The sequence below is a fragment of the Carica papaya genome, chromosome 7 (assembly GCF_054855325.1).
Source record: "Carica papaya isolate Zhongbai chromosome 7, ASM5485532v1, whole genome shotgun sequence".
NCBI lineage: Eukaryota > Viridiplantae > Streptophyta > Magnoliopsida > Brassicales > Caricaceae > Carica > Carica papaya.
The window spans coordinates 29206712-29227814 of NC_142315.1; the positions used below are offsets into that span (position 1 = coordinate 29206712).

The 21103-nt window shown below is 31.3% G+C and overlaps 2 protein-coding genes and 1 long non-coding RNA gene across 3 annotated transcripts; all 3 read left to right on the forward strand.

The window, feature by feature from the left end:
* Positions 1–4887: 4887 nt before the first annotated feature.
* Positions 4888–6941, forward strand: LOC110815726 (PLATZ transcription factor family protein). The gene is made up of 4 exons (XM_022043657.2): positions 4888–5054; positions 5165–5410; positions 5696–5836; positions 6473–6941. Exons 1-4 carry the CDS (start codon positions 5043–5045, stop codon positions 6824–6826), a joined length of 753 nt encoding a protein of 250 aa, XP_021899349.1. The 5' UTR covers positions 4888–5042; the 3' UTR covers positions 6827–6941.
* Positions 6942–9869: 2928 nt separating this feature from the next.
* Positions 9870–13874, forward strand: LOC110815709 (plasma membrane fusion protein). Its single transcript, XM_088207656.1, has 9 exons — positions 9870–10146; positions 10229–10410; positions 10949–11130; positions 11232–11516; positions 11593–11651; positions 11746–11782; positions 11902–11973; positions 12822–13164; positions 13302–13874. The coding sequence occupies exons 1-9, from the start codon at positions 10041–10043 to the stop codon at positions 13674–13676; spliced, it is 1641 nt and encodes a 546-aa protein (XP_088063782.1). The 5' UTR covers positions 9870–10040; the 3' UTR covers positions 13677–13874.
* A 712-nt stretch (positions 13875–14586) lies between these two features.
* On the forward strand, positions 14587–15433 carry LOC148253145 (uncharacterized). The gene is made up of 2 exons (XR_015813333.1): positions 14587–14758; positions 15262–15433. It is a non-coding gene; the product is annotated as an uncharacterized LOC148253145 (long non-coding RNA).
* Positions 15434–21103: the final 5670 nt, after the last annotated feature.

The following is a 21103-nucleotide window of genomic DNA, read 5'->3' on the forward strand; positions in this document are numbered from 1 at the left end:
TGTTTTTGTTTTTTTTTAATATTATGTTTATATACGTTTGACGAGATTCCAACATAAGATGTTGATAGCCTCGTTCAAAAGATGTCAAATTCATTCACTTGCAAATTGTTGTCTACAATAGCAAGTACTTACCGGTGAGGTGAGTCTAGCGTAGATGTATTTGATTGATTCTATTTTTCTACTATTATATCCCTGTTATATAACCGAGCCTTATGATATTGAATATAACTTCAATATTTCTAGGTCACATGTGCCTGTCATCCGAACTTAAGAATGTTAAAAACCTTGTGTTGTGACAGGACCCGCCGTGTCCATGTTTATTGCTTACGAACATTAGATCAGACCCAATAGGCGTCAGGTCAAGAACCAATTAGAATAAAACAATAGTCGATCCTCCTGATCCTATCCCTACCGCACACAATCATTCAGCTGATTGTAATTATGATGTTATGATGATGGTAGCGATCATTACATGGGAAGGGGGGAACCAAGCATACTCAGCTAGAGCGTTGGGACACTAGAATCATGAGATGGTCTCACGTGGGCAGTCGTAGTATCTAGAAAAAGGCAGCGCACGTGGTCTGGCCCTTAAAAACAAGGGCACGTAAAATATAATGGCACATGTGGAAGTAAGGCACAGGCAAATAAACAAAGCCCTCTCCAACAGACCGAAGTGGGCCTGAGTCATACACAAAGGGGCAAAAGGGGGCAGAGGGATCCCCTCGTGCGGCTCGCACGCTGACCCACCTTCCTGTTTGTTCCTCTAAATCTCTCTTCCCCGTAAAAAAAAAAAAACCCCCCATCATCTTTGTTACTTCTCTGGATCTTTGACCTTTGACCAACAAACAAAATGTATATATATATATATATATATATATATAGTTTTTGAACGAGAGAAGGAGGAATATTTTGTCAGTTCAAAACACTCTTAGCTTTAGATATATTGGGATTTAATTTTTGAAATGCCGAAGGGCATTGGATCCCTTGCACGTGAGGTTGGTGCTTTGAATAATACCGTTCTGCTTTTCATGGCACGTGGGGTTGGCCTCTGACCCCGTCCAATTTGTTTCTTATTTGGCCATAAATACTTGCTTCTTGAGTTCTCTGATTACTGCACCCTATACACCCGTATACCCATACACACACATCTTGCACAGTAAACTTCATTAGGGGGTATATATTAGTGCGCGCACGTGCGTCGTACCAGTCTGAATTGATTGGCTTTAATGATCGAGCAACTGTTTAACAACCGAAAGCTTATCTCCGTTTCAGAATTTTAATAACTGACTAGCGGGTGTCTTTTTCCTGAATTGATTTAGTTGATTGTATGCGAGGATACCAAGCTTCATTTTTTTTCCCCTTTTTCTTTTTTCTTTTGATTTTCTGCAAGGAAGTCTCCTGTATGGTGTGTGTATATATATATATATATCTATATCTACATACATATATGGTAAATGTGGTTCGAACACCAATTCTAGATACGGCTAGAGGCAGGTTTCTGAAACCCCATACGGACATGTATTAGAAACATTTTCTAGAAAGTGGAATTAGGCAATAATTCTGACTTTAAGAAGAAGTGAGAAACAAGTTTGACCTGGCTTTCTGCTTGATCTCAAGGGCAGATTTTCTAGTAAGCAGTATTCTTTGTTTAAATTTCTACCAAAAATATTTGGGAGGTACAATTGAGTGGCATATAAACTAGAGTACACAACAGTTTGGTTAGGGCAGAAATTAGAAGGCAAAATTCAGTGAAGATATATATGTTATATAAACATAAAAGAGAAGCCACCTTTTTTCCAAGGAAAGTATCCATCAGTTGGATTCAACCGAACACGAACCATCTTTCCTGTCATCCAAATTTGAATTTTGGAGAAGAAGGGTATGAAAAAATGGTGTACAAAGGTCAATTAGCTAAACCCGAGAAAAATTAGCTCTTGATTAGGGGCTAAAGACACAAGGAAGCAAAAGGGTGTGTCCTAAAAATTAGTAAAACCCACTAATTAATTAAAATTAGGGCATTAATTAACTAGTGCTTAAGTGAGTTGCATTTGTCTGTCAACCAAATAATCCAGACATAATTATTTAGTTAATTATTAACAACATAAACGCTGTTGGCTTCTCATTTAGTGGAGCGGTTTGTTGATTAAATGTTGCCATGTTTAATTCCTCAAAAACCGGATTTCCTAGTACCATGTCTTGTTGGCCACCATTATCATCGTCATTTTTATGTAACCGTGCTTATATCACTTCCAATTTTTATACCCTTATCACCTTTTCACATATATATATATGTGTGTGTGTGTCTGTATATACAGATACATACACAGTGAAAATAAGTCTTATCTATATGGGTTTTGAGAGTAATTTTATACTCTTATCACCTTTTTCACATATGCGTGTGTGTGTATATACAGACACACACAGTGAAAATAACAATTTTAAATATGTGGGTTTTGAGAGTAATTTTATACCTTTATCACATTTTTACATATATGTGTGTGTGTGTGTGTGTATACAGACACATACAGAGTGAAAATAACAGTATTTCCTATATGGGTTTTGAGAGTAATTTTATACCCTTATCACCTTTTCACATATATGTGTGTGTGTATATACACAGACACACACACACAGTGAAAATAACAGTCTTATCTATATGGGTTTTGAGAGTAATTTTATACCCTTATCATCTTTTCACATATATATGTGTGTGTGTGTGTGTGTGTACAGACACAGAGTGAAAATAACAGTCTTACCTATATGGGTTTTGAGAGTAATTTTATACTCTTATCACCTTTTCACATATGTGTGTGTATGTGTGTATATACTGTTACCTATATGGGTTTTGAGGGTAATTTTATACCCTTATGACCTTTTCACATATATGTGTGTGTGCGTGTGTGTGTGTATATATATATATATATATACACACGCACAGAGTAAAAACAAGAGTTTTACCTATATGGGTTTTGAGAGTAATTTTATGCCCTTATCACCTTTTCACATATACGTGTGCGTGTGTGTGTGCATATACACACACGCACAGAGTAAAAACAAGAGTTTTAACTATATGGGTTTTTGAGAGTTTAATTTTAGGTTAAAGTATTCTCAAAATTTTCCCTCATTAACAACATATATATATATATGTATATATGTATATACATAGATGGAATGCCTAGTTTGTTGTTCATAGAACTCTTAAGCTACAGCCATAATTTTCTTACTGGGGTAACTTCTGGGAATTCACAATTAAACTTGTTTTTTTTTTTTATCTTTATTAATTTTGATATCATATAATTTAATTAGTGTTGAGACCAGTGACTACCTACTGCTGTCACCACCCTCCATCATAATTTAAATCTCTCTTAATTTGATATACTAATTTTTTTAGTTCTTGGAAACGATGAATGTCCAGTGGATCGGAGATATCAATTTTGGTTCATATATATATATATATATAATCAACAAAAATTTCAAAAAATTCTAAATTATCCATCATAATTTGATAGAAAGTTTAACATCATCCCACAAAAAATGGTTATAATATATATATATATATAATCAACCAGTGAGATTTTGGGTTGTGATAGAAATTTCCATCATCCCCACAAAAAATAACTCTCTCTCTCTCTCTCTCTATATGTATATATATATATAGTTAACTACTGAGCTTTTGGTAAAAGTATGTATTGCTATTGTCTTCATGCTTTTACTCTTTGCCCTGTGCCGTAATTACTTCACTTTGAAGTTATATTAGAGTAATATAATTGGAGTTTATATAATTAGTAAAAGATTAAGAGACGTGCAGATCAGAAAGCAGTGCTTTGCCTATATATATATCGTACATAATTTTTGCTAAGGGGAAAAAAAAAGAAGAAGAAGTGGGTTTTGACAGTAAAAGCAACTGCTTTTTCGTAGTGTCTTTTGAACTAATTTGCCGACTAACTTAAAAATGAAATTTTAATTGTTCAAATAATTTCATGTTTATATAACGTACTTCCATTTCATACTATGAAGGATCCGAAAAATTGTATTATAATTAGCATTATATATCTCGTATATAGAAATGAGTACGAACGAGAAGATTTACGTCAATTTTTATATCGTATTTGTTAATAAAATTATAAATTTATACATAGTTTAAATGCATATTCATTTTAAATTTATAAATTTTTATTCGTACCCGTCTCGTAATTTATGAATTACGAGTTCTTATATTAAAAAAAAAACAAAAAATCGGTACTCATTTATACTAGTGAATCAAGAATTACGATTATTATTAATATGTAAGTGTTATGTAATTATAGAAATATACTGAGTTTCGATCAAAAATTTTATTTTAATTATGAGTAAAATTTGTTTAATTACAGAGGATGATATATATGGAAATTATGGATGTAATATAATATAATTTTTTAAAAGATATAGTACATATATATATATATATAATGGTCCAAATGATCTAGGGTTTCGTATCTCACATAAAACTCAAATATATATCTCTTTAGTTAGTTTCAATGTGTGTGTGTATATATATATATATATATGTGTGTGTGTGTGTATGTATATGTATATATAGATAATATAAGAGAAGGCAAAGAGGCATGCAGCTGGTTCAAGGTTTAAGTTTGGGAAAAATATTTAGAGCTCTTAAGCCAAGAAGATGAGATTGAATTGTTTAAAAGAGAATGGGAGACACAGAAACAGCTCCCACGTTCTCCTCTTTCTCATTTTATTTTTACTTACTGCTTTTCAAAGTTAATTAGTTAATTAATTAATTTAATTAGTTAATTAATTAATTTAATTAAGAAATTAATCAAGCATACCATAGGCTACTTGTGTGCGTATATTGAAAAGTTATACCTCCAAGGAAAATTATAAGTATATTTTGCCTCTCTTCTCATCCGTCCTCCATAAATACTCTTCTCTTCTCCCCTTCTCTTTCCCTTTTCTCTTCATCATCATCATCATCATCATCATCATCATCATCATCAACAACAACCTCCAGCTAACCCTAGAAACCAACCTCCATATCCTCCTTTATGCTCATCATGGTCAGCTTCTTCTTCTCCTTTTTTACTTCTCCCGCACGCGCATACATACATTATTGTGTTCGTGTCTGTGATTGAATTCTGCGTTTCTGTATAAATAAAATGATATGCAGGGAATTGAGAGGCCGGCATGGTTGGATGCTCTGTACGGGGAGAGATTCTTCGCGGGCTGCTCCTACCATGAAACTTCAAAGAAGAACGAAAAGAATGTATGCTGTTTGGATTGCTGTATAAGCATTTGCCCTCACTGTATTCCATCCCACCGCTTCCATAGACTTCTTCAGGTCCGCCGCTACGTCTACCATGATGTTGTTCGACTCGAAGATCTCCAGAAGCTCATCGACTGCTCCAGTGTTCAGGTATATATAGACATGCATATAAACTGTATCTGATGTTTGTTTGTGCGAGTATATATGTATATATATATATCTATAATAAATGTATATATGCACGTAAAATACTGAATTAATTAGTGGGTAATTGATTAAGTTTGATTATACATGTGTATCTAAACTGCATATGATGTTTGTGTATGTTCATATACATGTGTGTGTATGTATCTACACATGGATATAAAATCAGGGTGAAGTGAATTAATTAGTTGGTAATTGATTAAATTTGATTATATATATATATATATATAGGCTTATACAATAAATAGTGCGAAGGTGGTGTTCATCAAGAAAAGACCTCAAAACAGGCAATTTAAAGGAGCGGGAAACTACTGCACTTCCTGTGATAGAAGTCTTCAAGAACCTTTTATCCACTGTTCTCTTGGATGCAAGGTACGTATACAATACATATATATATATATATATATATGTGGGTGTGTGTGTGTTTATACATGTACATGTATAGCTCATTCTTTCATCATATATATATATATATATCTGTAATTCCCTTCTTGAAAACTCTTAATTTCGGGTGCATGAATTCGTGGTCACGAAGAATAGTTAACGAAATTCCCATAATTTTTTGAAAACACTTCATTATTTACATCTACATATATATATATATATATATGTATATATTTATTAATTAATTTCCTTTAAGGACGATATAAATATTTAATAAAATTTTCTAATTAAAATAAATTACTGATTATATATATCTAAAATGCATCATATATATATATAATAATAATAATTAAATAAAAAATTATCAATTAGTACTTTCAAATTTTGAAATTTAATAAATAAATTTAACCCTATTATTTATATTTTTAACAATTAATAGTGATTAAGTGAATTTTAGTAGTTGAATATAATAATTTCGTATTATATTTTATATACATTCATTATCATGCATAAATAATAAATTGAAGTAATCTTTTTTCTCTATAAATTTTGAGTTCTCAGAAATATATATATATATATTTATTTATGTAAATAAAATCTCACTTGCTCTTTTATATTTTACAGGTAGACTTTGTTCTGAAACACTATAAGGACCTGACTCCATATTTACGAGTCTGCAACACGTTAACGCTCAGTCCAGACTTCTTGATTCCCCAAGACATGGGAGACGATGAGATGAACTACGAGACTCCTCACTCGACGATTGTCGACAGTGACGAACCCGCGAGCTCCGGCACCTCGTCTGGCTCGGAGAATTGCGTAAGTCCGATGACATGCGCCGATCGTAACATCGTTCGAAAGAAGAGAAGCGGTTTATATCTGTGTGCAAGATCCGCCAGTAAAGTCTCGGATGAAGACATGGCTACGAGCTTGATCAGTAGACGAAAAGGGATTCCTCATCGATCTCCTTTGTGTTAGAAATTTATAATAATTAAGAAAAAAAAAAAAAAAGAGAGATTTAATTTTTCTAATTTTATCATAAATTTGTTCTAATTAAATTTATAATATTTTTAATATTAATTAATTTTACCAACTAGTGTGATTAAGTTAATTAAGTTAATTAATTAATTAATTAAAATATAATTAATCACTATGATTGGTCGTGTTGTAAGGAGGGATTTTGTCCCCATGGCACCACGTGATTCCTACTTCCAAGTTATGGGAAGTTTCATATTTTATATATATATATATATACATATATATGCACATACAAAAACACACACACATATATATATATATATATATACACACATATTTATATTAAATTTGCACAAGCAAAGTTACATAACCAACATTCATCTTATCAAAGAGACAGGTGCATAGCATATATATATATATATAGTAGATGCTTAATTTTAGACCTTTTGATGGACGAATTATATTTTGTGAAGAACTACATTTAATTTGCAGATCTCGTGTGTGTAAATATATATATATATATATTCCGTACAGTCCATATATAATGTGTATGTGTATGAAAAGCAAATGCATGAAGGAGGAATGCATGTTCACACATGCAAACACAATGTACTACATTTATATATAAGCTTATATATTAACCCTTAACTACATATATATACGTGCGTGTGTATATATATATGTATATATTTAATAGCAAGTTGTGTGTGTGTGTGTGTGTGTGTGTGTTCGTACATATTTATATTATAATATATATTTTTAGTGGGAGAAAATTATATTATTTTGTCACTATGAATTTACGAAACCCCATAACTTTTGTCACTGCGATGGTCACGATAATGGCGTTAACTAAAGTAGAGTAGAGGGTTGTCTTTGACTTTGACCATCACGGACAAAACGACACCGTATTGCCTTGGAATTAGAGAAGAAGAGTAAAAAGTATTTGACCAGTCAAAACCTACCCTGCTTAATTAATTAACAAGTTGGGGTTAAATTAAAAATAATAATAAATATTTATATCGAATAAAATACATAAATAATTATTTTTTTAAAAAAATTTAATTATATATCTCTTAAATATATCTTTTACTAATATGTCACGTTGTGTACATTTATAATATAAAGTTTTGAATTTTTTTAATAAATTTATGTACGCTTATAAATTATTGTATATCTCTATATGGGCTTAGGAACTTACTAATTGTATTAATTTAATGGTCCGTAATGCATGCTAACCCAACCCATAAACACTTAGATATACCACATAATGTCCATATATAACTTTATTTATAAAAATCATTTTTTGGGGGTGGAAAAAAATGTACTTATCTATCTCGTTATTACAAGATAATATATATAAAGTTTATGTAATAATTATTAGGTTAAATACACATACATACATACATATATATATATATATAAATATGTGATGAATTTAAATGTAGGTGAAAAAAAAATCAATTATGCTAGATGGGTCTAATCCATTAATTCGTTTGGTCTAAAAGTAAGAACAATAATTTTTTTTAAAAAAAAACATCATTATTATACCAAACTTGTTAATATAAATTATTATTTTCGTAAGAACAAAATAATAAACTCGAGTTTAATCAGCATATATTTAGATCACGAAAGAAGAAAAACAAAGCAACATAAAAGTAGAGAGCTTAAAAAAAACACGATCGATGTCAAGAGACCCCAATGAGATTTTCACGAATGATGTGCAAAATCTCCGTAGATGGATGCAGGAGCGAGCCGATATTCGCCAAGGAACTCGTTTCGCAAAAGACATGTTGTATTTTTTAACGTGCAATCTCTCGAAAATTAAAATATTGATAGTGAAAATTAATAAGTAGTTTAGTAAGTGTATATATTATTTATTTAAAAAAAAATTATATTAATTTGAAAATTAATATTTTTTTATTATAATTTGATTATTTATATTAAAATTTATAATAATTAGTAATGTTTATTTTTCAAAAGTATAAAAAAATATTTATTTATTTATTTTTTGTTTAAGAAAAAACTTACAACTGCTGATGAATTCACACGACCTCTTAAAAAACGAACGAACTAATTGAAATTACATTTTTACCCTCCCTCAGCGTGGGGTCCACGGCTGTTGAAATTATACGGAATAGTGACACGTCAAACAAATAAATTAAATAATATAAAAAATTTTATATTATTTTTATTAATTAAAATAGTCGTTGTGATTTAATAAAATTTTAAAATAATATTTTTATTAAAAAAAATTAACGGACACGCAATGAGTCAAATTAAGACACGTCATAATTCCATTAAATCTAATAAAAGTTAAAAATAATTGAATATAAAAATATAAAAATATAAAAACATCATGTGAAGTGGCGGGGACACGTGGAGAAATCTCAGGAATTGACAGGTACGCGGGTGATATAAAATTAATATAAAATATTAAATAAATATATATATAAATAATGGCAGACACGTTATCTTTTTAATTTTTGAATTTCTGATATTTTTTTTCTCTTAAATTTAATTTCAGTAATTTTTTAAAATATGATAATAATGGGTTTAATTTAAATTTTTTTTTAAAAAATAATATAATTTCTATATAATATAATAAATAAATTTAAATTAAGTGTATGTTCGTAAAAGTAAAACGATGTCGTATTAGGATGCCACGTGTTATATAAAGAAATAGTATCTCGGCCCAAAATCTTATGTGATTTTAAAATATACTTTATTCTAAAATTAAATATATTTTTTCCTAAAATTTGTGAAGGGTATTAATGAATTTAGATTTATGATAAGTATACACATTGATTATCGTATATATATATATATATATATATATTTTTTTTTTTTTTGCGAATTATAAAAACTGAATATATATATATAGATATAGATATATATAAACACATTGATTATCTTACATTAATATAACTTTCCAGTTGAAGTAAATGAAATTATTAAAAACAAAAGAAAATCCCGCACGCGGAGAAGCCAAACAAAGCCTTAAGGGGCATCTTCGTCCTCATGAAACGCGCAAAATGGCAGACGGGTTAAATACGTCTCACTGCGCTTTTCATTTTTTTCACCGTAAAGCTCGTTCCCTGTATATCTCTCTCTGCCAATTTTACACTCCTCGCCTCCCCTCTTTTTCTCTTTTATCGCCCAGGATTCAGGAAGAAAGAACAAAATTATTAGAAAAAAAAAAAGCTTAAAGAGCATTATGCTATGCAGATCAGGGTCTTGGTTTTTTCTCATAATCTTCTTGGTTTCTCTCTTATTTTCGGCGGTTCTAACCTCTGGAACCTATTTAGCTTCAGACATTTCAGGTATTTTTCTTTTTTTTTTTTGGGGTTGTTTTTTTTTTTTTTTTTATGTTGTGGGTTTTTTTTTTTTTTTTTTGATTGATAGGGGAGGAGAGAGAGTTTGGTGAAGTGCTGCCATGGAAGATGTCAAAGAGGTCTCTTGCGGAGGAAAGTGGAGACAACTCATCTCTGATTTTGGCTGACCAAAGAACCAAGAGGAAAGACCCTCTTGATAATTTTAAGAGATACACTGGTGGCTGGAATATCAGCAATGATCACTACTGGGCTGTGAGATTCTTTTCACCTCCACCTCTTTCTTTTTACTTGGATCTTTTGCTTTGAGATTTTGACATTTGGGTAGTATTAGTTTTAGATGGATTGAGGTTTCTTCTGTTTAATAATGTTTCTCTTATCTGGGTTTTCCTTAGATTTATTTATTAGCTGTAAATTTCTAGAGACTGGTTTAGCACATTTCCACATTGTGAATCGTTTTTTTACTGGCTGTATTTCTCAGTTTAGGACTAGGGTTTCTGCAAACCTTTTATTTGATGTCATATTAATTTGGTGCTTATGCATAAAAAGTCTCTAATCTCTAAATGGTAGTTTTCATTGATGGACAAGCTGTGAATGCCTCAAAGTAGATTCAACCATTTTATTCCTTTAATTAATAGCCTTCTTGTAAGTAGTTTAAAAATTAATTCTTGCAATTTGCCTTGCTTTTCGTTCCTTTTTTAAGTATCAAATCTTTGTTTGCTAGTCTCTTTATTATTTAATTGGTCAAGTTGGCCTTTGTGATTAATAGAGTTATTGCCTTTATGTGATGCAGTCTGTGGCTTTCACTGCCGCTCCCTTTTTCGTTATAGCTGGAGTTTGGTTCGTGGTTTTCGGACTAAGCTTGTGTCTTATATGTCTTTGTTACTGCTGTTGCCCGCGACCGCCTTATGGCTATTCTCGAGTAGCATATGCATTGGCTCTCATTTTCCTCATATTATTCACGGTTGCTGCAATGTACCTCTCTTCTTTATCCCTTGCTTATAACTTTTTCATTTATGTTTTTCCCCAACAAGTATGTTTTCACTCTGCTAACGTTTTACTTTTTATGTTTTCAGTGTTGGCTGTGCAGTTTTATACACTGGTCAAGGAAAGTTTCACGGCAGCACCACAGATACATTGGATTACGTTGTGAAGCAGGCAAATCTTACAGCCGAAAACCTCAGGAATGTGTCAGATTATCTTGCTGCGGCTCAGGAGATCGAGGTAGATTCAATTGTTTTACAACCAGATATTCAGAGTCATATTGATGATATCCAAAACAAAATTAACTCTTCTGCTACAACCCTTTCAAACAAAACTATGGAGAATTCGCAAAATATTCAAGAGGGTCTGGACGGCATGTAAGTAAAAGTTCTTACGGAACTCTTATATTTGCTATGCTTTCTTTTGCTGACTTATCTTGTCTGTACGGTGCAGGAGAGTGTCCCTAATTGTTCTTGCTGCCATAATGCTCTTTCTTGCTTTTCTTGGTTTTGGTACGTTTATGGAACTTTTCAAATAAAAAGAGAATTCTAAAATTTATTGCTCTAGCATTTGAGATCTCACTGCTCTCGTCATGGTTGTCTGCAGTGCTCTCCATTTTCGGATTGCAATGCCTTGTATATTTGTAAGATGTCTAACTTCAGACTATTGGCTCTTATTATATTTGGTAGATATTTTGATAGTGAAAAAAAATTCTTGTTTGTCTTTTCTTAAACCAAATATCTAATAAACTAATCACTGCAGCCTGGTGGTCCTCGGGTGGATTCTTGTTGCTGGCACATTTATTCTGTGTGGTGTGTTTCTTCTTGTCCACAAGTAAGTTACTTTTGCTCTTCAGTTATCTTGATGTTCTTAATCAATCTTTACGAAGTGCAATTAATATGCAAATCCAAACTTCTAATTTGCCAAACATTAAGTGTTGGTACCATAGATGTTATATTATCTCCTTTTACATCAGTTACTTAATAGCTCAACCAGATAATTCAGATATGGTCTGTGTATCATCTTTCGATTTACATCTTTCTCACTTTTATTTTTTTTAAAAAAATAGTCTTTCGATTGAGTTTCTATTTCAGTTCTTTGCCATATGACAATGCACCAGCAGCAAAAACGAACTTTTCAGTACATTTTTTCCATTGCGTCTAGCAAAAACAAATAAAAAGAAGCTTGTCTGCGGTAAACAAATGGCTTTAAGCAGGTGTGGATGAAATTTCTTGCTGGCAGCAACTATCTTCTCGTGCATATAAAGTTTTGGCTATTTTAGACTTTTAATGGGTTTATCTTCTATGGCAAGAAATTTAGTACCCATCAGGTTTCTCATATGTGTAAAACTCGTTTCCGTTTCTTTAATACTGTATTTTTAGATGCAGAAAATCTTGCTCTGAATCTAATGATCCTATAACCGGAGAGTTGATATTTCTTGTTTTTGAAAAAGGAACTTAATTTTTTAAAAAGGAATCATTTAAAACTTTTGGTTACTTCTAAAGGTTTTAGTCTGATTTGTCCGGAGTTTATAAGGTTTCTGCAATCGTAGAAAGTGGGATGCTTCATTGGTCAAAATTGAGATGATTTTTTGCTCAACTGAAACCTTTCTACAAGCTATTGGTGTGTTCATTGAGAAGCTTGTTGTCTGAAGGAGTTATTTTTTTCCTGCAATTTGGTAGTGTGGTTGCAGATACATGCGTTGCAATGGATGAATGGGTTCAGAACCCGACAGCCCACACGGCTTTAGACGACATTCTTCCTTGTGTGGACAATGCAACTGCCCAAGAAACCTTGCAACAGACAAAGAATGTTGCTTCCCAACTCGTGAATTTGATTGACACCTTCGTTGGCACTGTTGCCAACAGAAATTTTCCAGTCAACGGAAATTTTCCAGCCCAGTCAATTCGTGTAAATTACAATCAATCCGGTCCCCTAATGCCGATTCTTTGCAACCCATTTAATTCTAATCTCACTGATCGACAATGTCAACCTGGTGAGGTGGACCTCAACAATGCTACTCAGGTATTTATCAAAGACATGATGAAAAATCCTTTTAAGTTTTTATTTAGTTTGAGACGGACATAGCGGACGGGACATCCCAATAAATGTCATTCCTCGAAATATTTGATAATCGATTGACTGATATGTATTTCGAACAGGTGTGGAAGGGCTTTGTGTGCGAAGTTTCAGCATCGGGGGTTTGTACAACGCAGGGGCGTGTAACGCCAATGGTTTACAGGAAACTCGAAGCTGCAGTAAATGTGAGTTTTGGATTGTATCATTACGGTCCCTTCTTGGTTGATCTGCAAGACTGTACATTTGTCCGAAATACTTTCACAGACATTAGTAAGACCTACTGTCCTGGTCTGCGTCGTTATTCTCAATGGATATATATTGGTCTAGTCTTGGTATCGGCTGCTGTGATGCTCTCGTTAATATTTTGGGTAATCTATGCACGAGAGAGAAGACACCGAGTTTACACCAAACAATTCGCAGGTAGATCTTCGGTAGATCCCGAGGACAAGATGCCTTAGAAAAACTCCAGACCTGACTGGATGATTAGCTAGTTTGCTTGTGCATATTCAAAGACATGGATGGTTAGATGATTTATTGTTAGATTGAGAGAGTTATGATATGTGTATAAATATAAGTATATGCTTGGATAATAGTATATAAGTTGCTGTACTCATCTAAATCCGATTTGATCATAGTATTTGGATTGAAGATGTTCATCCATCCATGTTTGAATTTACATCCATAGTTTCTTGAAAATTATTAGACCTGTTGTCGAACACATCGGCCTGCTCGGGCCGGGCTCGGGATGGGCTCGGGCCTTGATCTGGGTTCGGATTTAACGAAGTTCGTCACTAGTAATAAATGTAATAATTATTATTATTTATTTATAAAAAATTATAAAATATATAAATTTTTATTAAAAATATTTATAAAATAATTAGACTAATGAATTTTTTTTATATTAAAAGGAAAAGGGTATTTAGGTAATTTCGAATAAAACTTACTAAGCTATAAATCTGCCCCAAATTCCCAACTGTCTTCCAGTTTGCCAGGCCGATAAACGAGAGAATCACACATTAGATTCTCGGTTTTCAATTCAAGCAACCATCCAATCAACTTCCATGGCGTCCAAACCCTCGTCTTCCAAATCCAAATCCCGCACGTGCATGTGTTCTCCCACCACACACCCTGGCTCCTTCCGCTGCAGCATGCACAGAGCCCTCCACGTCTCCTCCTCTGCCCGACCCGGTACCCACTTCCGCCGTCTCTCGACCCGCTGGGATTTCGGCAAACCCGCTTCTCTGAAGGCGGTTCTTCTCCAGATCATCAAGCCGTCCAGCCGCGATCTCCGGCGGAGGAGGAATTTCCAGCCCACGCCTTCCAGGTTCTGCGTGTTGAACGGTAACGGCGGCGGAGTCGCTGTCTCTTGATCCTCGGATTCCGCGCTTTCTCCTTTCGATTTTGTGCTTTTCGTGTATCGTTTGAGGTTGGATTCAGATCGTAAAGGTTTGTTGCTCGTGTACATACCAGATATTATTGATGTGTGTGTGAAAACGGAGCTTGGTTTCTTGGCAGCTATGGCTTGTCGATGTAGATACTGGTATGTTCGTTTTCGGGAGTAGTATTCAGTTTTTTTCAGGTGCTGGATTAGTGAGTATTAATTATTTGATTTACAGATAAAACGTATTAACTCTCTGATTAATCAGTCTAAATCCAACACGGAACTCTCTTAGCGACTTAAAAATAAATTATTTAAATTATTAATATTTTTATAAAATTACAGTGATTAAATTAAATTAAATAAAATTATATATTTTTTTTAAGACGAACAAATATTTAAATTTAATTAAATTAAACTTTTTATTTACAAAAAATACGTATTTTTTTTTTAGTAAATTAAAATCCTAATTAATTTTTTAAAAAATTTCATTTACCCAACTGACATAATAATATTATAGTGTGTGTGTATGTATATATATATATATATTTTTTTTTATTGTACATAAAACAATGATTAATGAGTGAGGAAAAAAGCACAGAGATATTAAAATTAAAAATTCATGAAGACGAGAAAGTTTGACCAACCAAATCCGTTGACCGCAGAACTTGGCGGCACTCACCGCCGTTTACGTGGGGATTGATCAACTCCAATCCGGTACAATTTTCTCCCGCGTCCAAACAAGACGTAAGTCATCGCATTAAAATTAGTTCACCAACTCCGATGTACGTTTCTTTGTAATAAAAAAATATAAATAAATACATATTCTTTTATACATATATATATATATTAAATATTATTACACGGTGGGGTAAAAAGTGAAAATTTTGAGAGGCTGAAATTCGCCCAATGTACAACTATACGTATAGGTCAGTTTCATGTTTTTTGTACTCACTCATAATTATTTACAGCAGTAGATTTTAATCGTAATGGTTACGTATACTCTCATAATTATAAATTTTTACCACTATAATTCAACATCACGCTATTTTTCTTTTTAAAAAAACATTAATACATGTTATTTATTACTATATTATTTATTATATAATAATAAAATACTTATTAAATATTCTTACATTTTTTTTTAATAAAAAATATTAACTCGAGTTTTGAATTGCGTACTATTTTTTTATGCGGTTGTCGAGTTTGAGTTATAAATTGTGCATGTATTATTTTTTAACGTACTGGGTTTAATGTAAATCTTGACATACGTATCACACTGTCGGTTTAATGAATTCATTTAAAAGTGATCAAATATTCTTAAATAATATTGACACTCATTGCATCGAATTTAATATGAGATTGTACTAAATATATGTAATTTTTGTAATATTATCGTCTTATGACGTGCGAAACGAGAATTGTACAAATTTATTGATATAAAATACAGTTATGGTTCCTGAATCATAAGACTGTTATTTTATTTTTCTAAAATTACGTCAATTTAAAAGATTCTACTGAGGAAGCGAATAATTATTGTGTGATACGTTTTTATTTATATTTTTCATTAATTCAATACGATATTGTATGTTTAGATTTACAGAATTGTGAATCTAAAAATTATTTTTATTTTAATAATATTTATTAATTAATTTATTAATATTTTTACACTTTTTTTGGTAAGAATATTAATTCAAGTTTTGAATTGTATACTATTTATTATATGGTAGTGGAGTTACTAGGTTTAATTTGCTGATTTTATTAATTTAATTTGGGATAATAAATTTGATATTTAGCCCTACATATTTTTATATATTTTAGTATTGAAATTTAATAATATTTTACATAATTAAATTATATTAATTATTTAATAATATTATTATATATATGTATATTATTTAAATAAGAATTTTTGCCTGTCAAATCAATAAATTAATATCTTAAAAGGGTTAATAATTAATATAGTTTTAGACAGCTAAACCCATTAAAAATAATAATTATAAGAATCTTTAATGTTAGAGAATAAATTAGAGAAATTAATAGAAAAGTCGAAATGGTTAATCGAATTCTTAAAAATTATAATGATTAAATCATATTAAATTTCATCGAATTTATTATAATTTTTAACTTTAAAAAAATTATAATAATTAATTGTTTAATTAAAATTAGCTATGATAATTTAAAAATTAAATTAAATAGTCCAATATGGGTGGCCAAAAATTTAATGGGTCAAATTTTTTTTTTCTAAGTGTGATATTTTTATTTGTTTTTTTTTGGGTACATTTTATAATTTTTATTTAATTTTTGGTTTTTCTATATATATATATATATACCCAACAAAAATTATGATGGAAATTTATTTTCCAATGGCTACAAATTATTCAAACAATTTTTTATATTGAGATTAAGAATTTTCTTCATATAGTCAAAAATTAATTATTTATGGAACAACTAAAGAATTCATTGATAAATTCAAATTTCATTCGTGGGTTTTAATTATTTAATATATAAGAATAAAGCCGCACATATATATATATATATATGTGTATGTGTGCGTGTGTGTGTGTGTATGTATATGTATATGTATGTATGCGTGTGTGTGTGTGTGTTGAAATTTGGATGCGTGCATGCATGAATTTTTCTTTTTACATGGTTAAATTTTAAATTTAAGTATTTAAAATAGTACAAGGAATAAATTAGGCTTTTAACATATATATATATATATATATATATACATACACATATACATATATATATATTTGTAATATATTTATAAGGTATGTTCCCCTGCTGGGTTACCCTCCAAGATTCGCTTTAGCTTCTCCATTTCCTTCTGTTTTTTCTTTTTAACAAAAAATGTTTTCACATTCATGGATCCAAAATCAACAAGACTATAGATTTATGATATGTCACTATATATATATATATATATATATGTATATGCAGAATGAGAATATATATATATGTATATATATATATATATATGTGGGACTGAATTAGGGTAATTATTCTTGCTAGCTATTATATTAATCTAATAAAAACCTTAAACGCGGTCTTCGAATATCTATATAAATCAATATTTAAAAAGATATTCTAGATTTGATTCCAACAATAATGGTCATTTGTTTAACCTATACATACACACGTACATACATACTTAAATACATATACGTATATATACACGCACAAATATTAGAACTGTTAAATGGGTCATGTATTGATTGACAATATATAGAAAATATATATATATATATATTTGTACCAACAAAAATTATATCATAATATATATATATATAATGTATTCATATATATACACGTACATAACATATATAATGTTGTTACTTTGTAAATCACTGGTTAAACCTATGGTAAGATACAAAGAACCTTAATGATTGATCCCACACACGTTAACATGAAGCATGTATACATACACACACACACATACATAAATACATATACTGCACATATAATTGAGTGTTCTAATATAATTGCTTTTCTTTCTTTTTAATTTAAAATATTAATTTGTGGGGATATATATATATACATATACATAATAAATATGTCCGATGTAATTTCCCGATTTTGTTTTTAATGTATTTATTTTTTGGCTATTATAAGTAACTCATTCCTTACAATTTATAATTTTATATTTAATTTCGTTAGGAGATAAAAACAATGGATTAAAGCAAATAATATATTTTTCAATAATTTTCTACAAGTCCAATACTTGAAAAAAGTAAAAATATTAAATTAAGTAATTATAAACAGAAATGGTTAAAAGTTTAGGGTTTACATTCCTTACACAGTAAATTAGAATATTCAATAGAGATGCGAAAATGTACATTTTAATGAAATTCAAATAACGAAATAAATAAATAAAATAACACGTAACTAAAAATCTTATAAGGTTAAACTCCTCTGGGCAACTATGATGGAATTCGGGAGGCAACTTTTATTAACAACTTTTTTACTGTTTAGAATCTGAATCTTGAGTTTTCTAATCTAAAATGGTTAAATAAGGGAGATGAACTATATTAGTTCGATAAGAATATCACACTTAACACCGACACAGAAAATGAAAAGTTGGTAAAAATTATCAAACACGATTATTTTTTAAAAGATAAATTCATTTAACTTTAAAATCGTTATTTCATAATTACCTCTATTAGTTTGCAAAATCGACCTATAAAGATAATAACTAGAATAATATTCTGATTACACATTCAAATAAGCAATAACAACAAACATCTTTCGTACCTGCTTACCAGTACCTCTAGGGATCTATAGGGATCCCCTTTACGCGTGGACCCAATATTTAATTTATCGATTAACTAATTATCCCAATACCCCATCCAATAATGAGTACCAAACATACCATCGCCTCAATACCCCATCCGGTATGAGGGTAAATTATACCACCTAACTCCTTGCGGTATGAACTTTCTCAGTCTCGTTCGACTGAAATGATATCTGCAGCAGGATTTTTTCTATGCACCAGGTCCGTACACCCTTCCCTAGGGTACCAAATAAACCTTTCACACCATCAACTAATCACCAATTACATACCAATATTTTATTTTTACCAATTAATAGTAAGTCATGCAAATAGACAATATATAAATCAAGAAAACGTGATTAGAACATTTATTTCAATCAATCAACAAATTAGAAAAACAGTTAGGCAATCAATAACGAGAGGGCAAATAAATCTATACATAAAATTACACGCGGCAAACCAACAAATATGTCCTAACAATAAATAAACAATGTTGACAAAATAAGTAATTTTGTACTGACCAATTACCTGCTCCACTAGTGATCTGTAATTAATTTTTTAATTTTTACAAAACACAACGTTACTGATTACTAAACTTTAATTTACCATAACATAAAAAATAGTTAAAGATTATTACCTCGGATCGATATTCGAAATACTGTTTTTTTTACTGCACCTTTTGGTGATTTCGTGTTTCTTGGGTTTTTCCTGTGAAAATTAAAAATACGTGTAATATTTTAAAAATTATCCCAAAAAGGCCAAAATAAATATTTTGGAACTTTTTTGGCCGGCTAAGGGTTCCGGCATGGTGGTGCCGCCATGATCTGGTGCCAACTTCGCCACCCACAGCGGCGGTTCCTCTCGACCTGACCGTTTTCGGTTGATTTTGGGCAATTTTGCATGAAAACTTGCGAAAAACAAGGGTAGGAAGCAACTGTTGGTCGGAAAAGAGAAAAAACTGAGACCCTATCGGCGGATGAATTTTTTGGTGTGGGAGTTCTGCTGTTCCTCCCTTGCGATTAGAGTTTTTATTCGGCTAACCTGCACAAAAAAAAAGAGGAACGTAATGGTCAAAAAATTGAGAAAAACGAAAAACGAGAATGGGGTCATTTGAGAGGTTTTCGGGTTGTATCCACGGCGGCTTGGCTGAGCTCTGCTTGCATTTTTTGGCTCATCCGTTGTCATTTTTGCTCCGATATAGGTGTAGGAAGGTTCGAAATTCAATTTCGAGCGAAAGGTGAAAAATTCTATCTTTTTTAGCGTTGCCATTGGCTTCGGTGCAATGGCGATGGTGTCCCTCCGGTGGCTGAGCTTCCTTCCGGCCGCCCTTCTTCTTCTTCTCCGATCAGGGGTATCGGCTAGGGTTTTGAGAGCCGACTGAATAGATGTTTAAATACTTCTTTTCCCCTAATCCTCGTCGTTCACTCGTGTCGACATGGAGTAAGGAGGGTCATCCGATTCGAAGCCCATTTAGACCGATTCGTATCTGAATCTGGTCCGTCCATTGCTATCAAATCCAACTATTCAATCGCATCTGAAGAAGAAATGGATCTGGGCCGTCCGTGTGCGCGAAATGCAATCTGGGCCGTTGGATTGCCCAAGCACGCAAATTGCTCGTGTAGAATTGGTGTTAGCGTGTTCGCCACACAGCGCGTTCTGAGTCGTCGTTGCTGCTGATGTGGTCGTCCCATATGGCCCGTAGTTCTTCTATTTGTAATTCTACCCCTTGTTTTAAATTTCTTTTTCAAATACACCTCGCATTGTTTACAATTTCGCCATGTTTTTCTAAAATAAATTTCAATCTTATCTCAAATCCATATTTCTCAAAATTTAACAAAAATTGAAAAAATAAAATCATTTTGTTTTATTATTTTGTTAATATTAAATTATCCCGGACCAAATTTTTCGGCCCGGTACAAATTTTGGAAATATTTTTTTTGTAATTTTGTTTAAAAAGTTTGATAGATATAATACATCTTTCATTTGTTATAATTAAATCAAAATAGATCTTAAAATAAAGTCGTAGTAGGGTAGACTTCTAAATCGACACGCGATTTGATGGTCATAACTATTTTTTATATCGTAAACTTTTATCATTTTTTATTTTATCAATCATAAAATAAAAAATTACAAATATGGTATCTATACATATTACAAATTTATACTTAAGTCTATGTATTAAGACTCGTAATCATCGTTTAACCTTGATCACTTTTAAATAGTTATAATAA